Genomic DNA, 27,959 nt, shown 5'->3' with positions numbered 1-27,959 from the left:
GGATCAGAGTTGATGATGTGCCAATGTTTATGTAGGATCTTTTTTAATTCAAAACCTACAGGAGAGTATGTAGTGCAGCACAGTGGGGACTGGTCCTTAGTGGGTCTAATTCTAGGTTGTAGGCATTCGTCCTGTGTGGCCACATCAAAGCGGTTAGCAGCTTTATCTATCCATTCTGTAGGATATCCTCTCTCCTGGAATCTCCTGCTCAGGTCTGTGGACTGTCTCTGATATAGACTATCGAGACTACAGATTCTCCTGGCTCGGTGAAACTGGCTGACCGGTCACTACCAGTCACCAGAAAATGATGGAAATACCACAAAATACCTCTTTGGAAATATTACTTTTTCGTAAGAGTTTCAACACATTGAATTCCACCAAACTGATTGGAGACTTAACATACAAGTTTTTAATGTTTTAGGAAAAAGAGACTGAGCAAAGATAAGGCTTGATTGCACTTTTGTCGCGTGTGCGTCATTTTAGCATAAAAAAAATTAAATAAAAGTTGAACTAACAAGTTATTACGGCTGTAGCTTTGTGAAGAGTGTTTAAAGGGGTATATTCAGAATGTCGGACCACTAGCCCTGTTCCTACACCTGATGTTATTGACTAGTAGACTGAACTGGGTATCCAGTATGAAGCAATAAATGGTAAAAAATGTATGGTAAATGGTGCATTTATATAGCGCTTTTATCCAAAGCGCTTTACAATTTTGTCCCTCACATTTGACCCATTCACACACCGATGGCGGAGGCAACCGTGCAAGGTGCCGACCTGCTCATCGGGAGCAATTAGGGGTTAAGTGTCTTACTCGAACTTAACCCCTAACTGCTCCTGGTGAGCAGGTTGGCACCTTGCATGCTCGCCTCTACCATCGGTGTGTGAACGTGAGGAACAAAATTGTAAAGCGCTTTGGATAAAAGCGGTCATAAATGCAGTCCAGACTCCAGTCCAAGCACCGCATGGATCATGCTGAAAAAAGGATTTACCCTTCGACGACATCATCAACGAGGAGGAAATAAAAGGCACATGGTCCAACGTTCTGAACTCACCCTTTAAGCCTCCCCAGGGCTGCGTAAGAATAAGAAGTCAAGGCCACGAGAGAGTGGCCACGCAGGCAGACTAACCTGTAACCTACAAGCAGTAGGTGAGTCGTCTGACCGGGTATACGGTACACAGACTAGGATTAAAGCATTACCAGCAGATTAACAGATGACCCGAGAGTCACTGGGAGGCAGCACCTCACATTCGGGAATCCGAGATTACAACTCTGAACTCACGGATGGAGGAGGAAGGAAGGAAGCAGGTTAAGCCCCCTTTTTCAGGGAAAACTTGGTGAAATGGAAAAGATTGGCAGTTGAATTTGAGCCAAACCTTTGGTTCAGACTTATCAGACAATGGCATACGTCAAACACATAACATAAATATTAAGACTTTTTTTACATTTCTTTTTTATCATATATTTTTCTTTTAAAATGTTTTGTTTAATTGAAAGGGGGGGGGGGGATATTTGTCACTTACAGTGAGCGATATCCAGTGATTTTACTATGTAGTAATATAAATAGCACGATTGCTTGGCAATTTTCTTCAGAGCTCTTTATACCACTTGCAGCAGCTCTCTCCATAGTGACGACAAAGAGAAGGCCTAATCTCTCAGGTCAGAGCGAACAGCCCTCGACGTACTGAAGCAAGCAACCTGGGATGACCCCGCCACCATGGGACACGCACCCTTCGGTTAGTGTCACGCACACACAGACACAGGACCCTGTTGACAGCATTTAGAAGTCTAGTGAAACATGATTAGTGTGGACCACTGGTTCACATATTAGAGCACATGTTAGAGCCTCCTCACATCACACTCTTTTGGTTAGCTGATTGGGAACCCCCATCATCATAATCATCATCATCATCACCACCACTGCCGCCAAACGCCGCTATCCCAGCCTCTCCAGCAGTGCTTCGCCGACCCCCAGGAAGTAGACACCCTGTGCGATTCCAAAGAGAGGAGCAATGACCAGAGCACGGCATGTGGCCCCTTTCAGGAAGGCTGACGGGCCCTCTCTCCTCATGATGCGCCTGGTGAGAGAGACAGAGAGTTGGTGGCAGCCTGGGGGAGGTCATGTAATCGGTCCAGTGTGTATGTGTGTGTGTGTATTTGTGCGTGTATCTGTCTGCAAATCCCACAAACTACAAGGCCGATTAGTCTAATCCTTTTTGTGCACAGTTATGACTGTATGAACAAGGACCTCTCGTGGTTTTGGTGATGCAAGACCTTTTTGGTACATGTCCTGTAACCAATCGAGCGCTAACTCCGCCCGGCTTGACTGGTTGGGAGCTACTGGGGAGGCGACCAACTGCGCCCATTTGGGATGACTTTTTATCTCCACCAGGTGGCAGCATAATACAGTGTAATACTTGGGTGAACAGCACACTTCAACTGCAGTGCCATGCAGCTAAATGCCAATCCTTAAATTGGACATTGAAATGGCTACTATAGATGAAACATTAATCAGGACCTCAGTGTTTTTTTTTTTTATCCACTTTTTCTCCCATTTTCTATATTTTCTCCCATCCCAATTTCGTATCATCCAATTCAACCCTCCCCTGTCACGAACGCTGTTTCTTGCCTCCCACAAGCCGGCTGCAATGTGGACTAAGTCATACATAGCACAAGTCCCCTCCGGTACTTGAGGTAACAGCAGTCGCATCTTTTCACCTGCGCAGCTCGATCTCTCAGTGGCGAGGAGTAACGCGTGGGAGGCTCACGCTGCCCCCGACACTTCCTGATTCTACTGCGCAGGCGCACCAACCGACCTGTAGGAGTCGCTGTCCACAATGCCCGATCCCCACCCATCAGTTTCCCACCCCCTAATACGGCCAATGTGTATTAGTATGAACGACCAGCTAAACTGAAAGCAATGTGGAGCGCTGGGCTCGAACAGGCGAGCCCAGCGTCTCCGCATTCGTGGCGAGCGCCTTGCCCACTACGCCACGTAGCCGCACACATCAGGACCTCAGTGTTAAGGACCTCAGCCTGATCCGGGCAAGTCGTCCAAGGAACAAAAACAGGTGTGAGAAGGACACTGTGTGAATATATCTTAGGAGGTGAAGTTGTTGCCCCAAAACAAACTTGTGGAGTCAGTCAGACATACTGTTAGTGTCAAGCTAGCTAACGTTACCAGTGATGCCACCAGGTATTAAATGTCAATTAAACGTAGCCATTTAATTTTCACCAATATAATGTCAGGATTTCCACAAGCAAATGGTAGGCCATATATAACATATAGGCTACTGTCTGTCAGCTGTCTTTGGTAGGTCATATCTAACATGTAGACTGCTGTCTGTTCTCAGCCCTTGGTAGGTCATATCTAACATGTAGACTGCTGTCTGTTATCTGTCCTTGGTAGGCCATATATAACCTGTAGACTGCCGTCTGTTATCTGTCCTTGGTAGGTCATATCTAACATGTAGACTGCGGTCTGTTATCTGTCCTTGGTAGGCCATATCTTTTTTTTTTATCCACTTTTTCTCCCATTTTCTATTTTTCTCCCATCCCAATTTCGTATCATCCAATTCAACCCTCCCCTGTCTGGAACGCTGTTTTTTGCCTCCCACAAGCCGGCTGCAATGTGGATTAAGTCATACATAGCACGAGCCCCCTCCGATACTCGAGGTAACAGCAGTCGCATTTTTTCACCTGCGCGGCGCAATCTTTCAGCGTCAGGGGTCTGCGCTTTGGAGGGGCGCCGCCCCCATCGCTTCCTGATTCTACTGCGCAGGCGCACCAACCGACCTGTAGGAGTCGCTGTCCACAACGCCCGATCTCCACCCATCAGTTTCCCACCCCCTAATACTGCCAATGTGTATTAGTACGGACGACCAGCTAAACTGAAAGCAATGTGGAGCACTGGGCTCGAACAGGCGGGTAGGCCATATCTAACATGTAGACTGCTGTCTGTTATCTGTCCTTGGTAGGCCATATCTAACATGTAGACTGCTGTCTGTTATCTGTCCTTGGTAGGTCATATCTAACATGTAGACTGCTGTCTGTTATCTGTCCTTGGTAGGCTAGTGAATTGTCAACACAGTTAGGCTTATTTTCTTTCCCACAGACAGTGGATGACCTCTGTATTATAGAAAATTCAGAGGTCAGCTGGGAATCAAACCTGGGTCACCCAGACCACAAGCGACAGCGCTAACCAGTCAACTAAAGGGTCTGACCCAAGGGCTAGCGAGTCCAGGCATCCATGGTCATTACAGTATACTGTGTGAGTGTGTTTGGATTCCGGTAATTATAATCAATGGTAATAGGCATGTAGTTAAGACTTAATAACAAACTGTCTGACTGGATATTCAATGTAATTAAGACTTGATAACAAACTGTCTGACGATATTCAATGTAATTAAGACTTGATAACAAACTGACTGGATATTCAATGTAATTAAGACTTGATAACAAACTGTCTGACTGGATATTCAATGTAATTAAGACTTGATAACAAACTATCTGACTGGATATTCAATGTAGTTAAGACTAGATAACAAACAGTCTGACTGGATATTCAATCTAATTAACCTCGTAAGCCCTAGCCATATTTTCAGAAATGTCACCTAAAATACATACCTAAGTAAATGGAAGATTTCTACAAGGTCCATTTGCATGTGCTTTGTATCTAGGGACATCTATGGATCCCAGGGGATGTATTCACAGTGTCAGAAATATTGTGTCTGTTACTAGGCTTGAGTAAATTGTAATGAACCAAAGGAGAATATAAATTTTCTTTTTTGATGTTTGACTGTCATGCTAACATTGACCAGACGTGAAGAATCGATTGACTCCAGAATATAGGCAAACTGCCTGGTGGAGATTTGCACTCTACTGAGCACACTTCTCTAGTGTTGTGCTTATAATAGCATGTCCCATGTGCCTCTCTTTTGCATTTTATTCTTTTATAGTGTGTACATATTGATGCGCTAAGAGAGAGAGAGAGAGAGAGAGAGAGAGAGAGAGAGAGAGAGAGAGAGAGAGAGAGAGAGAGAGAGAGAGAGAGAGAGAGAGAGAGAGAGAGATAAAGAAAGAAAGCAGTGTAAAGAGTGACTGACTGCAGTCAGCAGGTCATCTAGTCAGTCTTACTGTGTGCAGTCAACAATCCCTCTGTACGAGTCCTCGCCCTCCGCCTTCTGCAAGGTCTGCAGACGGGTCTTTATCACTGTAGGGACAGATGAGCAGCACACAGTTACACCGTCATCACTCTGCTACAATCTCATTCATTTACAGTGTATGTTGACTATGAAAGTACATGTAACACCACCTCAGTGTGTGTTTGGGTTCAATGTTTAAAATATACACTGTGGTGTTCGTAGCACACGTGAATTTGTGGATGCACTCCTGTTATCTCTGAAATGTCTTCATGGACAGTATCTGTTATGTCGAAAATGTCTTCATGGCCAGTTTGTGTTATCTCTGAAATGTCTTCATGGACAGTATCTGTTATCTCGAAAATGTCTTCATGGCCAGTTTGTGTTATCTCTGAAATGTCTTCATGGACAGTATCTGTTATCTCTGAAATGTCTTCATGGACAGTATCCGTTATCTCTGAAATGTCTTCATGAACAGTATCCGTTATCTCTGAAATGTCTTCATGGACAGTTTGTGTTATCTCTGAAATGTCTTCATGGACAGTTTGTGTTATCTCTGAAATGTCTTCATGGACAGTTTGTGTTATCTCTGAAATGTCTTCATGGACAGTATCCGTTATCTCTGAAATGTCTTCATGGACAGTATCTGTTATCTCTGAAATGTCTTCATGGTCAGTTTCTGTTATATCTTAAATGTCTTCATGGACAGTATCTGTTATCTCTGAAATGTCTTCATGGACAGTTTGTGTTATCTCTGAAATGTCTTCATGGTCAGTTTCTGTTCTATCTTAAATGTCTTCATGGACAGTATCTGTTATCTCTGAAATGTCTTCATGGACAGTTTGTGTTATCTCTGAAATGTCTTCATGGACAGTATCTGTTATCTCTGAAATGTCTTCATGGTCAGTTTCTGTTATCTCTGAAATGTCTTCATGGACAGTATCCGTTATCTCTGAAATGTCTTCATGGACAGTATCTGTTATCTCTGAAATGTCTTCATGGTCAGTTTCTGTTATATCTTAAATGTCTTCATGGACAGTATCCGTTAGCTCTGAAATGTCTTCATGGACAGTATCTGTTATCTCTGAAATGTCTTCATGGTCAGTTTCTGTTATATCTTAAATGTCTTCATGGACAGTATCTGTTATCTCTGAAATGTCTTCATGGACAGTTTGTGTTATCTCTGAAATGTCTTCATGGACAGTATCTGTTAGCTCTGAAATGTCTTCATGGACAGTATCCGTTATCTCTGAAATGTCTTCACAGTTTGTGTTATCTCTGAAATGTCTTCACAGTTTGTGTTATCTTTGAAATGTCTGAAATGTCTTCACAGTTTGTGTTATCTCTGAAATGTCTGAAATGTCTTCACAGTTTGTGTGGGTGGACGCACTCTCTCTCTCTCTCACCATCCAGTGGAGTTACAGCTACAGCCGCCACAGAGCCGGCAGCACAGCCTGCCATGAAGGACTGCAGGAAGGGGGAGCGCTCCTGGGTGTCGCCCTGGGAACCGGGACCTGCCCCCCTCCGCCCCACCGCATTCAGGTTGGCAAACAGTGGGAAGTAGATCATAGAGAATGGAACATCCCTGGAGAGAGAGAGAGAGAGAGAGAGAGAGAGAGAGAGAGAGAGAGAGAGAGAGAGAGAGAGAGAGAGAGAGAGAGAGAGAGAGAGAGAGAGAGAGAGAGAGAGAGAGAGAGAGACAATATTTTCATCAGCATGGATAGGAATTGGTAAATGTAATTGGAACATGAAAAAGTGGTAACACTTTGTTTTAGGCCCAAATAATGATTAAGTACCTAATAACTATACTATACTATACCAATGAAGACATATAAAAGAGCTTTTAAGAAAGATTAACCCCAAACATTTGAATATGTTATTTCCATGGCCTAGGAAAGTTCAATCAATATTTGTGAGCTACTCACTTGACATAGTTTGATAACATATAGTTCCTCATTAGTTCCTACTGTACTTAGTATTAGTTCATGCCCACTCAATTTAAAGTGTTACCCAAGAAAAACTTGCTGGCGTCCTCCTTGTCCTTCACTGTGTACTACTTGTATATTTAGCTTCTTATTTTCAGGCTGTTGACACTATTGATTCGTGTTTGGTTACTTTCTGTATTAGTGATCCTACAATTCAACTTAATTCACTCCCGCCATCCCCCATCCCACCACCCCCATCACATCCCCAAAGCATGAGAAGAGAAAACATTAAGCACAATACTATAGTACAAATAAACAATGCAAAAACAAATAAGCAAAAAAGAAAATGTATGCAAGTATCAGTCTCTGTGCGTGGGTGATAAAGGGTATAGGTCCTTTCAATGAGAACATTGTTCTCTCCAGCATTAGAGCCCATAGGACCCCCACTGTTGCACCTTTTGTAAGTCGCCTTGGATAAATGAGTCTGACACTTGAGTATGAAGTTCACTTAAGCAAACTTTTCAAAATGTCGGTGCTTCTCTGAGGGGAGCGCTGAACGCCACGGCAAGACCTATGTGCAGCCGGACAAACATGTAACCGGGAGCCGGGCCACACCGACAACGTGTAGGTAGATGCCAGAACATACAGTAACCATCACACTACAGGTTATATAACCAACTATCAACTCATTATCACAGTGATGAAACAGAAAGAACAGAGACAGGCAGAGAGAAGAGAAGAGAAGAGAAGAGAAGAGAAGAGAAGAGAAGAGAAGAGAAGAGAAGAGAAGAGAAGAGAAGAGAAGAGAAGAGAAGAGAAGAGAAGAGAAGAGAAGAGAAGAGAAGAGAAGGGAAGAGAAGAGAAGAGAAGAGAAGAGAAGAGAAGAGAAGAGAAGAGAAGAGAGACTTAGAGAATACAATTATAAATCTGTATTCTTGAGCAAGACTGGACCCTAAATGCTCCCTGGGCACTTGTGAGTAGTTAGGGTGTGTCTAAGTAGTTAGGATAGGTCTACATAGTTAGGATGGGTCTAAGTAATTAGGATAGGTCTAAGTAGTTAGGATGGGTCAAAGTAGTTAGGATATGACTATGTATTTATGATAGGTATAAGTAGTTATGATAGGTCTAAGTAGTTAGGATGGGTCTATGTAGTTAGGATGGGTCTAAGTAGTTAGGATGGGTCTAAGTAGTTAGGATGGGTTTAATTATTTAACCATTTGAAAATGTGTTAACAAGAGAGAAGTGATACAGAGGGTGTATAGGAGAAATGTTGAACTAAGTGGCACCAATATGATGAACTGAACTGAAATGTCTTTACCAACACAACCTCCAGTATAAATAACCTCCAGTATAACTAACCTTGAGTATAGCTAACCTCCAGTATAAATAACCTCCAGTATAACTAACCTTGAGTATAGCTAACCTCCAGTATAGCTAACCTCCAGTAGAACTAACCTCTAGTATAACTAACCTCCAGTATAACTAACCTCCTGAGAGACGGTTAAAACTCGATCACTACCTGGATACATGAATCAACACTTCACTCGTCATGAACCAATATGAATTAAACCCACAAAACCAGAATGCACACATAACCCACAGGCAAGCAATGACGAAGCAATAAACAGCCACAAGCAAGGCAGCACAAGTATGTTTAGAATGTTACTGTATTAAAGGACAAATTAAGAAAAATATCCTTCACAGGCAGTAGTTACGGAACAGTCAATAACCAGTCAGTAAAGTTGAACCAAAAGAAAAAACAGCTTCAAAACTCAACAGCCGGTCAACCAGGTTCTGATTGGATCACTCAGGCATTTCTCTACACTGCTGTGTGTGTATTAAAGTCGGGGTTGGAAACTCTTTTTTTTAAAACCATGTTGGTAATGTTTGGTGAAACTTTCTTTATATCCCAGCAGCTACCGATTGATAAAATACGAAAGAAATCCGGTCTCTGTGACCAGGGCCGGACTGGGAAAATCATTCAGACCAGGAAATATAGCGAGAAATATACCAATAAATATAGCGAGAAATATACCAATAAATATAGCGAGAAATATAGCAAGGAATATAGCAAGGAATATAGCAAGGAATATAGTGAGGAATATAGCAAGAAATATATCCCCAGTTAGGCCACCTTTTAAGCAGGGGAAGAAACGCAGGTCTGCTGAGAGGTCCTCCAACTCATCTTCACTGTCATGCGTCACAACTAGAAACACTACAGGACGACTCCAGGCCTGTCTGTGACTCTTGCTAGGCACTGTGATCAGGAACTCCAAAATCTCAAGGTGACCTAAATCTTAAGACTCAATCAGATTGTTTTGGCCTGCCAAATGGTGTTCCGCACCATTCAGAAAACGAACACCACCATTGTGTTTCTTGTCAGAAAAATACCCACAGTGAACAAAACCGGTTAGTCTAGATGGAAACATAGGTCCACCTGCATAGGGTGAATTTTTTTTCACCACCTGTTTTTTATTAATCCTTGAAGTGTCTATTTTAAGATTCTGACAGGTAACAGGTTGGAATAATGTCCCATGGGGTTTATCTTTAACCCTTTATTACACCTATCCTGAACCAAAACCTGAAAAATAAGAAAAAGAAAACAGCATAACTTTTGAAGTTAACAACATATAGAGACAAATTAAAACATTTTCCCAAACAAGTTTGACCCAAGGAATTCAGTACAATTGTTATTTTTAAGATTCAAACACATCTTGATAAAATTTCAGGACAGAAAAGGCAAAAACCGCTGGAAGAAAAACGTATATCACATCTCTATTTTCCCTTTTTACTAAAATGTAGTGCATTGGACGAGATCGATTTAGGTTAATATTGGAAATAATATTGTAATAAAGATTGTCTCCATGCTGTTATGCCCTAAATATTATAGTTTTGCATAAACAATATAGAGACAAATTAACACATTTTCCCATGCGATTTTGATCAGTGATTTATCTACTTTTTCTCCCCCATTTTCTATTTTTCTCCCATCCCAATTTCGTATTATCCAATTCTACCCTCCCCTGTCTCGAACGTTGTTAGCCCATGCCTCCCACTGGTCGGCTGCAATGTGGACCAAGCCTTGCATCACGTGTCCCCTCCGGTACACGATGAGGCAGCTGTCGCATCTTTTCACCTGTACAGCGCGATCTCTCAGTGGCGAGGAGTAACACGTGGGAGGCTCACGCTGCCCCCGATACTTCCTGATTCTGCTGTACAGGCGCACCAACCGACCTGTAGGAGTCGCTGTCAACAACGTCCGATCCCCACCCACCGGCTTTCCCACCCCCTAATACTGCCAATTGTATTAGTATGAACGACCAGCCAAGCCGGAAGCAACGCCGAGAGCTGGGCTTGAACCCAGCATCTCCTGCGTTATTGGCGAGCGCCTTGCCCACTGCGCCACTTAGCCGCCTGATTTATTTATTGTTAAGGTTCAAACTATATGTTTTCATATGCACTGGATATCATGGACTGGATATCTTCTTTGTTGACACAACATTCAAGTCTTTTTGTCTATTTGTATTTTGTGCCCTAAACTACTAATCATCATCATCACTAAAACAATTGTCAAAGTCTATCTCTTCGATCTCCATCTCTAACTCCGCCTCATCACACTCGTACTCTCCATCCTCCATCCATGTTATTTTTTGCGTAATCTGCCTCCTTATCAAGAGCTTCTTGCTCTTCTTACTCCACTTTCTGGGCCAGTACCTCAACAAGAGAAGGAGGGAGGATGGGTCCAACCATCCAGACAGGTTCTAACACCTCCTCATCCATTGTTTTTCCCAGTCCATACTTTGATCATAGGCTTTGGGCCTCTTGAATATTGGCTGTTCTGCTCTTTTGTAGCAGGCGACTCTGAAGTTGGCTCGCTGTACATGTGGGATGAAACGGGGAGGCAGGCGTTCAATGTCTACTTTGGAGTTTGCATCCAGGACTTTATCAGCACCCATAATTTTCTGCAGCATCTTGGCTCACACAGCATCAACTGACTTCATCCAACCATGGCCATCCATAATGCATGTGAAGGACTCCATCTCCTGTTGGAGCTCATCTGTTACCAGCGACAATGTGCCAAGCTGACTAAAAGCCTTCTGGAATCTAGCGTTCTTCTGCAGACTATTCAACGGATTCACCTGTCTCTTTCCTTTGAAAGCGCTGGCACAGTCATCCCCAGAAAAGTCATAGTATCCCAGCAGAGTGCTGCAGTACTCCGAGTCCAGAGACTCAGCCAGTTTGGACACATGTATTAGCTTGCAGTGCCAGTGCAGTGGTCAAGGTATCTGGAGAGGTTGGTCATGCTGACATGGTAGATGAGGATCATCAGTATATAGAGGTTGGTCATGCTGACATGGTAGAGGAGGATCATCAGTATATGGAGAGGTTGGTCATGCTGGCATGGTAGAGGAGGATCATCAGTATATGGAGAGGTTGGTCATGCTGGCATGGTAGAGGAGGATCATCAGTATATGGAGAGGTTGGTCATGCTGGCATGGTAGAGGAGGATCACCAGTATATAGAGAGGTTGGTCATGCTGGTAGAGGAGGATCACCAGTATATAGAGAGGTTAGTCATGCTGGTAGGAGGATCACCAGTTTATAGAGAGGTTGTTCATGCTGGCTGGTAGAGGAGGATAATCAGTATATAGAGATGTTGGTCATGCTGATATGGTAGAGGAGGAAGGATCACCAGTATATGGAGAGGTTGGCCATGCTGACATGGTAGAGGAGGATCATCAGTATATGGAGAGGTTGGTCATGCTGGTAGAGGAGGATCATCAGTATATAGAGATGTTGGTCATGCTGGCTGGTAGAGGAGGATCATCAGTATAGAGAGGTTGGTCATGCTGGCTGGTAGAGGAGGATCATCAGTATATAGAGGTTGGTAATGCTGACATGGTAGATGAGGATCATCAGTATATGAGAGGTTGGTCATGCTGACATGGTAGATGAGGATCATCAGTATATGGAGAGGTTGGTCATGCTGGTAGAGGAGGATTATCAGTATATGAGAGGTTGGTCTTGATGACATGGTAGAGGAAGATCATCAGTATATAGAGGTTGGTCATGCTGACATGGTAGAGGAAGATCATCAGTATATAGAGGTTGGTCATGCTGACATGGTAGAGGCGGATCATCAGTATATGGAGAGGTCGGTCATGCTGACATGGTAGAGGAGGATCATCAGTATATAGAGAGGTTGGTCATGCTGACATGGTAGAGGAGGATCATCAGTATATAGAGGTTGGTCATGCTGGTAGAGGATGATCATCAGTATATATAGAGGTTGGTCATGCTGACATGGTAGAGGAGGATCATCAGTATATAGAGAGGTAGGTCATGCTGACATGGTAGAGGAGGATCATCAGTATATATAGAGAGGTTGGTCATGCTGACATGGTAGAGGAGGATCATCAGTATATGGAGAGGTTGGTCATGCTGGTAGCGGAGGATCATCAATATATAGAGAGGTTGGTCATGCTGACATGGTAGAGGAGGATCATCAGTATATGGAGAAGTTGGTCATGCTGGTAGAGGAGGATCATCAGTATATGGAGAGGTTGGTCATGCTGGTAGAGGAGGATCATCAGTATATAGAGAGGTTGGTCATGCTGACATGGTAGAGTATGATCATCAGTATATGGAGAGGTTGGTCATGCTGACATGGTAGAGGAGGACCGTCGGTATATAGAGAGGTTGGTCATGCTGACATGGTAGAGGAGGATCATCAGTATAGAGAGGTTGGTCATGCTGACATGGTAGAGGAGGATCATCGGTATATAGAGAGGTTGGAGGACAGTGTCAGAGGCCAAACGGCGCTACAGGGATAAAATTGAACTCCAGTTTGAACAAGCTGACTCTAGAGCTATGTGGCAGGGGCTCAAAACGATGACAGACTACAAAGGCGCCTCCCTCAAACTGAACAGTGACATCTCCTTAGCAAATGACCTCAATACCTTCTATGCGAGGTTTGATGCTGGTAATAACAACACCAGCTCACAAGCCACGGCAATGGGGGGGGGGGGGGTCGGCTGCTGATGGAGGCGCAGTGTTCAGGGTAACAGAGCATGAGGTGAGGCGGACCTTTAAAAAAGTGAATATCAGGAAGGCAGCAGGTCCGGACGGCATCCCCGGCCGCGTCCTAAAAGTCTGTGCCGACCAACTGGCCCCAGTATTCACTGACATATTTAACCTGTCCTTAGAACAGGCTGTCATCCCCACCTGCCTGAAGAAGTCCACTATTATCCCTGTACCCAAAAAATCCAAGCCTGCTTGCCTCAACGACTACCGCCCTGTAGCTCTCACCTCCATAGCCATGAAGTGCTTTGAGAAGCTAGTAAAGGGCTACATCTGCTCCTCCCTCCCCATCAACATGGACCCCCTGCAATTTGCATACCGCCCCAACAGGTCCACGGAGGACGCCATAGCCCATGTGCTGCACACAGCAGCATCACACCTGGACAAGAGGCAGGGGAACTATGTGAGAATGCTATTCATCGACTACAGCTCGGCATTCAATACCATAGTCCCCTCCATACTCATAGCCAAGCTCAGGGACCTGGGCTTGAACTATGACCTCTGCCAGTGGGTCTTGGACTTCCTGACTGGCAGACCCCAGGTGGTGAGAGCAGGCAACTGCACCTCCTTATCCATCACCCTCAACATAGGGGCCCCCCAGGGCTGTGTTCTGAGTCCCCTCCTTTACTCCCTGTACACACACGACTGTGTGGCTCAGCGGAGTAGCAATACAATCATCAAATTTGCTGACGACACAGTGGTGGTGGGCCTGATCTCTGCCAACGACGAGAGGGCCTACCTGGAAGAGGTCAAGGTCCTGGCGGGATGGTGCCAGGAAAACAGCCTCTCCCTGAACGTCAGCAAAACAAAGGAGATGATTGTGGACTTCAGGAGGTCGGGGGTCAAGGACTACAGCCCCCTCAGCATCGACGGGGCACCGGTTGAGAGAGTCAACAGCTTTAAGTACCTCGGAGCCTACATATCCGAGGACTTGACATGGACCACACACATTGACAGTGTTGTGAAGAAGGCACGACAACGCCTCTACTTCCTCAGGCGCCTAAGGAAGTTCCAAGTCAGTCAGAAGATCCTTAAGAACTTCTACTCATGTACAATAGAGAGCATCTTGACCGGCAACATCACCTCCTGGTTTGGGAATAGCACTGCACAAGACCGAAGCAGACTACAAAGAGTGACACGTTCAGCCGAACGCACAATTGGAGGGGGGCTCCCCACCCTCCAGAACATTTACAACAAGCGTTGCAAGGGCAAGGCTAAGAGAATCATTAAAGACTCCAGTCACCCGAACAACTGCCTCTTTGAACTGCTGCGGTCAGGCAAGCGATACCGGAGTCTCAAGGCGAGCACAGAAAGACTCAGAAGAAGCTTCTATCCCCAGGCCATCAGGCTGCTAAACGAACAATGAACACTACACAACAACAACCACCAAACGCACATAGCACACACATCCACACGCACACACTCACTTTAAACAAACACACTGTAGCACCCACTCCACACACTTTATAGCACACACCCACTTTAAACAAACACACTGTAGCACCCACTCCCCACACTTTATATTTATTGATGAAGGATTGCACTACAACTCGTACACCTTACTGTAAATTGTACCTAAATTGTACCTCATCCCATTTCTGCTTTGCACTATATAGTACTGTACATTAGTACACTGCATAGTATTGTATATTATATGGTAACTCAGAACATTGTACATATGTCTATACCGAACACTGTGACCTCATTTTCTTCTTCTAAATTACATGCTATACTATGTTATTTGATACTATCTTGTCTAGCACAGTCTCTGGAGCGTAACAGTAAGAAGCATTTTGTATGAAAGTATTCTGTACTTCTGTATGACAACTATTAAAGAAACTTGAAACTTGAAACTTGGTCATGCTGACATGGTAGAGGAGGACCATCAGTATATGGAGAGGTTGGTCATGCTGGTAGAGGAGGATCATCAGTATATGGAGAGGTCGGTCATGCTGGTAGAGGAGGATCATCAGTATATAGAGAGGTTGGTCATGCTGACATGGTAGAGGAGGATCATCAGTATATGGAGAGGTTGGTCATGCTGGTAGAGGAGGATCATCAGTATATAGAGAGGTTGGTCATGCTGACATGGTAGAGTAGGATCATCAGTATATGGAGAGGTTGGTCATGCTGACATGGTAGAGGCGGATCATCAGTATATAGAGAGGTCGGTCATGCTGGTAGAGGAGGATCATCAGTATATGGAGAGGTTGGTCATGCTGGTAGAGGAGGATCATCAGTATATGGAGAGGTCGGTCATGCTGGTAGAGGAGGATCATCAGTATATAGAGAGGTTGGTCATGCTGACATGGTAGAGGAGGATCATCAGTATATAGAGAGGTTGGTCATGCTGGTAGAGGAGGATCATCATTGTTTGTCTTGGCAGAAAAGCCATCGGGAGAGCCAAGTGCATGAGGCGCGAGGGGGTAATGCATGAGTTCTTGGAGGTTGATGGGCATATCCAAATCCAAAGTAGACCTTGAACACCTGCCTCCTCTCAAAGTCTGTCCTCATCCCACATGTACAGCAAGTCAACTTCAGAGTTGCCTGCTGCAAAAGAGCAGACCAGCCAATATTTGAGAGGCCCAAACCCTATGATCAGGATATGGGCTGGGAGAAGATGATGGATGAGGGGGTGTTTAGAGCCTGTCTGGATGGTTGGGACCCATCCTCCCTCCTTCTCTTGTTGTGGTACTGGCCCAGAAAGCGGAGTCAGAAGAGCAAGAAGCTCTTAATAAGGAAGCAGATTTTGCTAAACGTAACGTGGATGAGGAGGATGGAGAATACGAGTGTGATGAGGAGGATGGAGATTGGAGAGATAGACTTTGACAATCTCTTTGGCGATGATGATCATGATGATTAGTAGTTTAGGTTTGAATGTTGTGCCAACAGAGAAGATGTACTGTAATAGTACTTTGTTTGAACCTTAACAAAACATATTTCACTGGATTTCAAATTGTATAGGAAAATGTGTTCATTTTTGTCTATGTAGGACAAATTAGTCTTTTCACATTCATCTTCCACTTTTGGCCATGTTTACACAAAATCTACAATATTTAGGGCATAACGGCATGAGACAATCTTTATTACAATATTATTCCAATATTAACCTAAATCGATCTCGTCCAATGCACTACATTTGAGTAAAAGGGAAAAATAGAGTGTGATATACGTTTTTTCAGCGTTTTTTTTGCTTTTTCTGTCCTGAAATTGAACCAAGATGTGTTTGAATCTTAAAAATAACTATTGTACTGAATTCCTTGGGTCAAACTTGTTTGGGAAAATGTTTTAATTTGTCTCTATATGTTGTTAACTTCAAAAGTTATGCTGTTTTCTTTTTCAGGTTTTGGTTCAGGTAGGTGTAATAAAGGGTTATAAATAAACCCCATGGGACATTATTTCAACCTGTTACCTGGCAGAATCTTAAAATAGACACTTCAAGGATTAAGAAAAAACAGGCAGTGAAAATGCAGGTGGACCTATGTTTCCATCTAGACTAGGTCAGAGGCCAGGAAATATTCTTTATTCCTTTTTGAAAAATCCACCCTATGCTTCTGTGAGTCTGTAGAAAATGTTTGTTGTGTATGCATAGTACATTGAGCATAGTACACTGAGCATAGTACACTGAGCATAGTACACTGAGCATAGTACACTGAACATAGTACACACTGAACATAGTACACATTGAACATAGTACACTGAACATAGTACACTGAGCATAGCACAGTGCCAGGCTTAGAAAAGTAACGCAGAGCTTGCTCTATTTCAGCTGGACATGTACGCTCACAATTTCTCTGAAATGGCCGACCCCACCTTCATACTTGTATTTACTTGTTTGTAAACTGTCTGTATGTTGTAGTGTGTCTGTAAATATTTACATACATGTACATAAGTCTCTGTGTGCATGGGGCTGGAAAGATTGACTGACTGAGTGTTACTGATGTTTCAGTAGCTGCTGTTGTTGTAGTTCTGTCAATTTATCTTGTTTCACCAGACTAAAGATAAAGGAGGAAAAGAGAGATAAGAGATGGAGAGAGAGCGAGAGAGAGCGAGAGAGAGAGAAAACAAAGGGTGAAGGAGTGTGTGTGTGTGTGTGTTGTCTGACCTCAGCAGAGTGGCTCCTGCTCCCCTGTAGAGTCCAGCCAGGCCACGTGTCCTCAGCAGCTCCAGGGTGATGCTGGTGGCTGAGGTCCTGGGTGCAGGGGTGGGGGTGGGCCTGGTGGGCTGGGGAGCCACCAGCGATGGCACAGGACCCGGTGCACCAGCTGGAGCTGGGGTTGGAACAGCCATCTTGGCAGCTAACAGATCAAACAAAAACAAACAGATATTGATTAGATTCAAATGTATCATCATCTAACCAGAGCACAAGGTGACAGTAAAGCGCATAACAATATACAGGACATGTGTGTAATAATATACAGTGTATATACAGTAATATACAGTGTAACAAGTGATTAAATGGGATATATATATAACAGAGCTGCTGAGTAAATATGCTCATATGTACAGTGAGTATAATATAAGTATAAATACACTATGGTAGTAGTAAGCCATACTGGCCAGTGGTATAACTAATAAGAGTAGGTATGGGATATATACATATATATATATATACAGTGTGTGCAGTGCACAGAGTGGGTATGTATATATATATCTATAAATTGTATATGGCTATCATACAGTAGACTATACTGCCCTGCAGAGCCTAACCACAGTAATTACAATATTTTTCTAAACTGAGTTATAAGTAAAACTGAACTTCTCAATATCGGTTTTATCTTGTGACAAAGTTTCAGAGTTCAATCTTGCTCCGTTTTAGAGAAAGATAATATGAAGAATTGCAGTAACTACAAAATCACTCAAAACCGAGGCAATACGCAGTAAATGTAGTTACTGCACTAATGTTTCCCCGTACGCCGGCTGCAGTTACTGCAGTCTGTATCAGAATTCTACCTGGATTCTACCGGCCCTCACTTGATGCTCATATAAAACAACGGGTCTGTTTTAAAGCCCCTATCCAGAATTAAATGGCCATATAAATGCTGGCCATATAAAAACCATGGCATTCCCCTGACTAAAAGTATAATGGAGCTCTATGGAGAAACCATGACACTCCCCTGACTAAAAGTATAATGGAGCTCTATGGAGAAACCATGGCACTCCCCTGACTAATGGTATAATGGAGCTCTATGGAGAAACCATGGCACTCCCCTAACTAAAGGTATAATGGTATTATGGAGCTCTATGAAGAAACCATGGCACTCCCCTGACTAAAGGTATAATGGAGCACTAAAGGATCAGGTGGCTAGCATGGCTAAAGAAATGCAAATATATTGTAGTCTGCCCCATTGTTCCGACAGGAATTACCTTAATTTTTGCCTCCTTGATGTGTGCGCACACTGAGTCTGACGTGGACGAGAAACCCGTCTATACAATTAAGCATTACATCACACGCAGGAGTGGTTTGTGACCAATAAACCATGCCTAGGGGTGGTTGTTAGGCCCGAGGCGCAGCCGAGGGTCGTTAGACCCCCCTAGGCATGGTTTATTGGTCACAAACCACGACTGCACGTGGTGTAAAGCTTTTATACAACTGCTAGATTCATCCAACCTTATTTCTATACAATAAACACACATTAATCGAAGATTTATTGAAAAAACCATCCGCCAGAAAAAGTAGTTCCCACAACTCCATGTGGAAGCAGCTTGAAGTGCATCCAACCAAACTAACACATCCAACTGTATTATTGGAATGATTGAGAGAAGTTGCCTCATGTGGAAGCAGCTTGAAGTGCATCCAACCAACTAACACATCCAACTGTGTATTATTGGAATGATTGATTGAAAATTTTATTACCAGATGCAGAATATAAAGTAGGTAAAACAAATTAAAACGTTTTCTTTGCCCTATAGGAAAAAAACGTTTTCTTCGCCCTATTTTTTTATTTATTTCTTTTAGCCTAAACTTAACCAGTTGGAAACCAGGGGTACAGTAATAAAATTAGCAATCAACCAATCAATCAATTCAATAGACCATGCTCACTTAAAACAGCGCTGCTTCTCTCTCAGTCTGACTCCTCCGCTGTTGCAGACAGGAGTGTGTGTGTGTGTGTGTGTGTGTGTGTGTGTGTGTGTGTGTGTGTGTGTGCGTGTGTGTGTGTGTGTGTGTCACAGTGTGTGTGTGTGTGTGTGTGTGTGTGTGTGTGTGTGTGTTTGTGGGTACTCCAGCGTCGGACAGTGAGAGTGAACGCTGCAGTGCAGTCAGTGGGGAGGAAGTAGAAATTTAAATCTATCAATTAATCAATCAAACAATCCGCGATTTTTCTTTTGTTCTAGATTGAGTCAAGACCCATCAATTACATCATCCAACATTGTTTAAAATACTAACACGTTCCCCTTGACAGAATCGCTTTATATTTAGTCGTTATGACGCTATCAACATATCCATTTGTTAAAGATTATTGTCCGCCATCTTGTTTTTTCCGACGGAGTGATCCGGCGGAGTGATGTGATTCGGTGGTGGGCGGGTCCTGGGACCAGGAGCGTGGATTATGAAGGATACATACGTGTAAATGGACTGTTTCAGCCAATCAGAATAGAGAAATTTGCATGCCGTTGTATAACTACTAATACATACTATACTGGTGCCAAAAACCTCACTAGCAACAATCTACTCTCTATAGTATACAGTATATAGTATACTACTGGTGTCTCATCACTGACCTGATACACTGACTGAATAATGGAGGACCAATCCACACACTGAATCTCGGCCCCGATTAGATTGACTTTTTTTCAGGCCAAATTGGGATCTAAAGTGGTTTGAAATGCCATACAAGTCAAGCGAGGAAGGAAGGAGGAAGACACAGTGTGTGGGTATTGTCTCCTTTTTTCAGTAATAGTCCCTGCAGCAGCAGGACTGATTATTTTAGGCAGGATTTTCCGTTGCGTGTCCGTTGACTGACTCACCCTTCAGCCGCCCTGCGTCCTGGAGCTGGATCTTCAGCATCTCCATGGGCGTGGTGACCACCACCTGACAGGTCCCCGCCCCACAGCCTGCCAGCACCTCCCCCCAAAGGGGTAACTTCCTGTGGGGGGGGGGGGGGGGGGGGGGGGAACAAACAAACAAACAAGCAGGCTCAGTAACAGATTATTTATTTATAAAATATTTATTTATTTTGCACATAATCTCACACACATCCAAAAACAGTTTTGCCCATGTTCATTTAGTTTGACAGTTATTGAGAATAAAAATTAGTGAATATGGCCACCAGTGATGTCGTCGGGGACATTGAATCCTTTATATAAGAGAGGATATTACTATTATATATTGATATTGCTATAATACAATGTATTGTTATTTGAATGGGCGGCACGCTCCCCCTTCCTCGACATCCACTGTTGAAGTGCCCTTGAGCAAGGCATTCAGCCACAAACTGCTCCACACACTAAACTAGCGGCTTCAGTAATGCAGCTAGATATAAACTCTCTGTATTGATTTTGATTTAAATGTGCTATAGATAACATTTGTATGTATGTGTATTTTTTCTTATATAATACTGAGCTTTTAGAAAGGTGCAGAATAAAATAATTGGTTTCCCCCCCCCAATATATTATTGATTAATGAATTTATAATTTAAAAAGATTGTGCGGGTCCACAATTAATGTTGTTGTTTACATGTTGCAGGTATGTATCCCTTCCCTACTTTCCATTTCCCCACGTGGAATGCACCTAATTGGATAAATTACATGCTGGTGATCTAGTGTGACATCTAGTAGCTGAATGTCATCTATAGCACCTTTAACATAATTGTAATAATACCAAACGTATCCTGATCCAATACACTGCAGGTATGTACATTTAACATAATTAATCTATGGCTACGTTTTAGCTTAATCCACGTCATAGTTTGAGATCACGTTTAAGGACAAACACCAAGTTACCCGTCCCTGGAGAGCTTCTGTCTGAAGATATCATTGGCTGCCAGTTTGATGGCTTTCTCTGGTGTGACCAGAGTGAGATTCACTGCTGCGCCTGGGGAGGGAAATTATGATGAGGTCTTAATAATGTGACCCGTGCACTCGCTTCCACAAAGTCACACAAACGACAACCTGGGCACTGGCATAAGGTATTGTGCGTGCCCAAGGCTAGTTAGCTCATATGGTATGGTGTGTGCCCAAGGCTAGCTCATATGGTATGGTGCGTGTCCAAGGCTAGTCAAGTCAAGTCAAGTCAAGAGTTTTAATTGTCACGGCATACAGGTATACAATGAAATGCGGGTGGTCTTGCCCGCAACGATGTGCAATACAGTGGTACATATAATAGAATCAAAAGAAGAAAACAACATTGTGCAGTAACAGGTAGCAGGTAACATGGAGTGACAAACATTTTCTCTGTATCTGTACATAGTTATTTACAGAGCATGTGGGACATGCTAGTTAGCTTTGGTAGTGCAATACACTGTTCCTGTTCTTCTAATTTAAAGTGTCCTTTCCTTTGGCCATAAGTGTGCGTGTGTGCGACATGAGTGTGTGCCCGCTCATGTTAAAGTGTTAAGTGGCTGCTCGTGTGTGAGCGTGCACAGTGTGCGTGTCGTGTGTGTGTTCATGTGTGCTTGTGTGTGGACAGTTCAATGTTCTGAGCACTCAATGTTCATTGTTCATGGCTCTGATGGCCTGGGGGAAGAAGCTGAGCCTAAGCCGCTCTGTCCTAGTAGCTGGGGTTCGCAGGCGTCTGCCTGACCTCAGCAGCTGAAACAGGCTGTTATTGGGGTGGTGAGGGTCTTTCATTATCCTGCAGGCTCTGGATTTGCACCTCTTGTTGTATAGAACCTGCAGGGGGGGTAGTGCAATACCCGTGGTACGCTCGGCTGAGCGCACCACTCTCTGTAGGGCCTTCTTGTCCTGTGCCGTGCTGTTTCCATACCAGGCAGTGATGTTTCCGGTCAGGATGCTCTCTACAGCTCCTGAGTAGAAGGACTGGAGTATCTTCCCCGATACTCTGAACTTCCTTAACTGTCTCAGGTGGTAGAGACGCTGTTTCGCCTTCTTTACTACTGTTTCTATGTGTGTTGACCATGTCAGGTCCTCTGAGATGTGGACCCCCAGGTACTTGAAGCTGCTCACCCTGTCCACGGTAGCCCCGTTTATCATCAGTGGTGTGTGTGTCTCCTGCTGTCCTCTCCTATAATCCACGATCAGCTCCTTGGTTTTGCCAATGTTCAGGAGCAGGCTGTTGTCCTGGCACCAGCGTTCCAGTACCTCAACCTCCTCCCGGTAGGCCTTCTCGTCGTTGTCCGAGATCAGCCCCACCACCACCGTGTCATCTGCGAACTTCACTATGGAGTTGGAGCTGAACTTGGCCACACAGTCGTGTGTGTAGAGTGAGTACAGCAGGGGGCTCAGAACACAGCCCTGGGGGGACCCGATGCTCAGGGTGATGGTGTTGGAGGTCTGACCCCCCACCCTGACCGCCTGGGGTCTTTCGCTCAGAAAGTCCAGTACCCAGGCGCTCAGGGCGGAGCTCAGACCTAGCTCGATCAGCTTGTCCGTGCGTGTCCAAGGCTAGAGAACTCATAATGGTATGGTGCGTACCCAAGGCCAGTTAGCTTATGGTATGGTGCGTGTCCAAGGCTAGATAACTCATAATGGTATGGTGCGTGCCCAAGGCCAGTTAGCTTATGGTATTGTGCGTGTCCAAGGCTAGAGAACTCATATAGTATGGTGCGTGTCCAAGGCTAGCTCATATGGTATGGTGCGTGCCCAAGGCTAGAGAACTCATATAGTATGGTGCGTGTCCAAGGCTAGCTCATATGGTATGGTGCGTGCCCAAGGCTAGAGAACTCATATAGTATGGTGCGTGTCCAAGGCTAGCTCATATGGTATGGTGCGTGCCCAAGGCTAGAGAACTCATATGGTATGGTGCGTGCCCAAGGCCAGTTAGCTCATATGGTATGGTGCGTGCCCAAGGCTAGAGAACTCATATGGTATGGTGCGTGCCCAAGGCCAGTTAGCTCATATGGTATGGTGCGTGCCCAAGGCTAGAGAACTCATAATGGTATGGTGCGTGCCCAAGGCCAGTTAGCTCATATGGTATGGTGCGTGCCCAAGGCTAGAGAACTCATATGGTATGGTGCGTGCCCAAGGCCAGTTAGCTCATATGGTATGGTGCGTGCCCAAGGCTAGAGAACTCATAATGGTATGGTGCATGCCCAAGGCCAGTTAGCTCATAATATGGTATGGTGCGTGTCCAAGGCTAGAGAACTCATAATGGTATGGTGCGTACCCAAGGCCAGTTAGCTTATGGTATGGTGCGTGTCCAAGGCTAGAGAACTCATATGGTATGGTGCGTGCTCAAGGCCAGTTAGCTCATATGGTATGGTGCGTGCTCGAGGCCAGTTAGCTCATATGGTATGGTGCGTGCTCGAGGCCAGTTAGCTCATATGGTATGGTGCGTGCTCGAGGCCAGTTAACTGGTTTCTATAAAAAGACTCAAGGTTCACAGGAGACACGGCAGCGTAGGTGGGCTAATTAAGCTAGAGTTGTGAGCTGTTTGTTACCACGACTAGAAACAAAAGGAGTACCTCTATAGCACCCGAAGTAGCCTTCCGTCTGTATGGTCTTTGACAAGCAATCCAACCTTCAAGACAAGTAACAACAGGGTGGTTTTGTCATGTGATGTACTCCCACAATATCATGTTCTGCTGCTGTAGTCATCTGATGGACGTTGATGGTTATTTCATCTTACTAAGTCTATAGCATTTGTACATGCTCTACTTTACAACCAAAGTATTGTGAATTATCTCTATGTTTTATTATTATCATTATTATTATTATTACACTTATCTACAAGTTATCAAAGTTCAAAGAATGCATAATCATTGAGTCAATGCCAAATAACCAGTTCATAGAATGCACAAGTCTCCGAGCGCCACTTATCCCCACAGAGAGTAGGTATATCCCTGTTATCCCGTCCCTAAAAACATCATTCCCCAGGCAGCTAGGCTTTAACTTAAATACACCATGAGTTGAAGAGGTGCCAAGGGCTCACCCTGCAGCCAACCACTAGGTCCCTGACTCCTGAGCCAACATTCTATCTGGACCCTACTGAATAGGCACAATGCCTGCTAAAACCTCTGATGTCATAGAATTATCTGTGTGGATGTGCAGAAATAGTCTGTTGTCTTTGTGGTGAGCACAAAAGCTCCCGTAAAAAAAGAAGAAGAAAATGAGCCAGAAAAGTCCCAGTAACCAAGACAACAAGTCTTTACTTGTCTGACACACAGTGGACAGGTTTTGGTCTGGAAAAAAGACAATACTTCTGACCACATAACATTCAGGTAGCCATGCTTTAAATCCAAAACAACAACACTCTACCTTTCTGTGTCTCTGTTCCTCTCACAGATAACATTTCTTCTTATTTTTTATTTTTTTTTTATTGGTCTTTTCCCCCCTCCATTTTCCTCAGATTTTCTCCCATCCCAATGTTAGTCGTATGCCAATTCCCAGTCCCTTCCTGGTCGCTGCGCTTTACCCCCCACAGTCAGATCATTTGGGAGAGTGGAGGCTACCACGTGCTTCCTCCGACACACGTCCAGCCAATCACCGCTTCTTTTCACCTGGCAGCGCGGATTCTCATTGAGAGGGCGTAGCGTGTGGGAGGACCACACTATCCCCCTCACGTCCAATCCGCGCTTAGCAGGCGCCCCGACCGAACTGTAGGAGTCGCTGTTTACAACGACCCGGACCCACCCCGCCAGCTTCTCCCACCCTCTGATACAGCCAATTGTATCAGTGCAGACGGCCAGCCAAGCTGGTGACAACCCCGGAGCTGTGAGCTGGATTCGAACAGGCGAACCAAGCTCACAGCTCCGGGGCTGGTGACGAACGCAATCTCCGCTCGACCACCTAACCGCCTCACATTTCTTATTATTCTATTTATTTTTGGGCTTTCTGTATTTTTCACCAGTCATTATGCTAATTCCCTTCCTGGTCGTTGCGTGCATTGCCCCACTGTTGGCCTGGGGAGGGTGTAGAACTACCACATGCCTCCTCCGATACATGTGGAGTCGCCAGCCGCTTCTTTTCACCTGACAGCGAGGAGTTTCACTGGGGGAACGTAACGTGTGTGGAGGTTCACGCTATTTCCCCCAGATCCCCTCCCTGCTGAACAGGTGCCCAGACCAACCAGTAGGAGTCGCAGTTTACAACGACCAGGACACATACTGTACCCCACCGGCTTCCCACCCGCTAACACTGCCAATTGTGTTAGTAGGGACGACTGACCAAGCCGGAGGTACCGCTGACAGCTGGATTTGATCCCAGAGTCTCTGCGGTGATAGGCAAGTGCTTAGTCCACTGCGCTACCCAGCTGCCCTCTGATAACATTTCTACTGATTTGTAAAGCAATCATGAGATGAGGTGATGCCAAATAAGATTATACCTAATTATAATATTAATAAACAAATTATTTTTTTAATAAAAAGCTAAATAGAAAAGTAGTGAAGTCAATGGAGTTGCCTCTGTCTTACTATTTCACAACATAAGAAAATAATTAAATACAAAAACAAATTTAAAAAAGTCTAGAGATGCTGAAAATGAGGTTAGTTAAGTTAAAGGCAAGGCAAGCCCTTCTCTTTCTGTCTCTATATCTGTTGTTATTATTATTTTGGTAAATTTGGGCCGTGGGAGTACTACTCACAATCCTTTGTAGACTTGAGCACCCTGTTGGTTCTGTAGGCGGGTCTTGGCCAGGTCAATAGGAAACACACATGTGACACCCACCAGCCCTGCCACGCCCCCATTAATCAGCTTAGCAGGGAGGCTGCAAATGGAGCAAAACACAGACACACACATGATACAACACATGCACGCACAGATGCATTTACACACAGCCTCCCACGCAAGCCGTCCAAATGACACATTTCCATGGGCAAACACGCCGACGGGATAGAGCATGAACATGCAATCACACACACATGCATGCACACAAATGCACATGCACACACACACACACACACGCACACTCACACACAATTACACAATGATGGAAATAACTTTTAACTTGCACAATTGGCAAATGACGATGTTCTGATTCCAAGTGACATAAAGTAAAAGGAACAGGGTGAAGATGCTCACCTAACCTTCAGGTCACCCATCCTGTTACCAGCTGGGCTACGGGGCCCAGGTCCGTTCCTCTCCTCTCCCTCTCTGCCTCTTCCTCCTCCTCCCTCCTACACTCCGGCCCACACCGTGATGCACTGCCGAACCCTCGCCCGCCCCACCAGTCTCCAGCACGGCCTCCCAGTGCCACTCACACAGCCTCTTCTCTCTGTCACCGGTGAGCTGGCTGTTGCTCCCTCATACGGTGCTGATGGATCCTCTTTCGTTTTTTAAATGTGGCACCAACCACCAGAGTTGGTTCCGTGTCTCCTGGCCAGCCTTCCTGCTTTGATGTACCTCACGCCGAGGTCCGGTCCGTGTCCCAACGTCTGACAAAACAGAACACATGCGGTTAATGTGGATAGGACAGGATAGTCCAGGCGAATAAAGTGGATTCTTTGTCCCATACAGGCCTCAGGGGTATTTTCTTTGTTGAAGCATTGTTCACCGTTTGTTACGGCTCTCTGTAGTAGCAGGTGGGCAGGTTGTGCTTGGAAATTGACACACACACCTCGTATTGAATCTCAACGGCTATAAACTCCAGCCTTGCTCATTCATAATTGTGAATAGTACCATATCCTGGGACAACCACGGGGAGACATCTTAAATCTCTCTAATCTGCCAGCTAAAAGGGATAAGACTGTTTGATCTAGCGAGGAGGGCAGAACTAAACTGAAATATGAGGGGCTTACCAGTTTCCTTTTACCTCCTTTGAAATCCACCATTACAAGGGACTGAAAGAGAGAGATTTGAGGACAACGTGTAAAAAAAACAATTAAAATAAAAGTTTGATGAGTCCTTTTTGCCTCCTCTTTCTGTTGGATTAGTCATCTGCGGTCTCCAGCCTGATATGCAGGTTTTCTAGACGATGTCTGAAGTTCACAGCTCCTCAGTTCCTCTCTCCTACTAGTCAAGTTGTCCTTATCTCCCCTTCATTTCCTTCCTGTTCCCTTCTTACTCACTTCCTCCCTTCCTTCCTTCCTTCCTCCCCTCAGCTCCCTAATTAATCTCTCTTAATCTCTCCACCTACGTTCCCTGTCTATTTTTACCAACGTAAACCTTCCCTCTATCCTCGACACACTCTTCCTCTCAGTACGCAGGGGAGAAAGAAATATCAAATCACCTGTGATAGTCTCTCACCTTGACGCCCTCTTTTAAAACTCCATCTCCTGATACCGTCCCCCTGTCGCCATCTCTCTACTTTCTTCTGTCTGGGAGTCTCTCTCTCTCTTCTCTGTTCCATCAAGCTCTGCCTTTTCTCCCCCTATGTGATGCTGGATCCCAGTCGCATTCTGCACATGCCTCTCACTGAGCCCCTCTCTGAGAAAACGTTCTTTCAGCTCCTTTCACACACACTGGTACCCCTGCTGCCAAAACACAGGCTGTCTCACTCCACTGGTGTCTCACACCCCCGAGCACCGATTCGCACAGAAACACCGGGCTCACGCAGCATAACCCCTGTGGGACTGAATAGAGTAAAACTTTTTTTTCTCCCTCATTTTCTACCACGGCAGAGCTACAGCAGTGGGATATGGGGACTTACCTCTGTCAGAGCATCCCCCGGGCTGGATCAAGCTGTCCCCTCTCCTTTCACGCCAACAATGTGTGCAGCAGTGGTAGTCAAGCGAGAGCGATCTGAGAGAGCCAGCCGCCG

The 27,959-nt window shown here is 44.7% G+C and overlaps 1 protein-coding gene across 1 annotated transcript; it reads right to left on the bottom strand.

Moving 5' to 3' along the window:
* Nucleotides 1-872: 872 nt before the first annotated feature.
* Nucleotides 873-27,959, bottom strand: slc25a18 (solute carrier family 25 member 18). The gene is made up of 10 exons (XM_084334967.1): nucleotides 27,849-27,959; nucleotides 26,282-26,634; nucleotides 25,845-25,967; nucleotides 23,728-23,783; nucleotides 21,089-21,179; nucleotides 20,114-20,232; nucleotides 17,250-17,442; nucleotides 6,546-6,724; nucleotides 5,135-5,210; nucleotides 873-2,076 (listed from the first exon to the last, which is right to left on the bottom strand). The coding sequence occupies exons 2-10, from the start codon at nucleotides 26,299-26,301 to the stop codon at nucleotides 1,935-1,937; spliced, it is 999 nt and encodes a 332-aa protein (XP_084191093.1). The 5' UTR covers nucleotides 26,302-26,634; nucleotides 27,849-27,959; the 3' UTR covers nucleotides 873-1,934.

This window comes from Notolepis coatsorum, assembly GCF_963971535.1.
Source record: "Notolepis coatsorum genome assembly, chromosome: 18".
NCBI classification, from domain to species: Eukaryota; Metazoa; Chordata; class Actinopteri; order Aulopiformes; family Paralepididae; genus Notolepis; species Notolepis coatsorum.
Note: the sequence above shows the minus strand (reverse complement) of the source record. Positions and strands in the feature narration are given on the sequence as shown.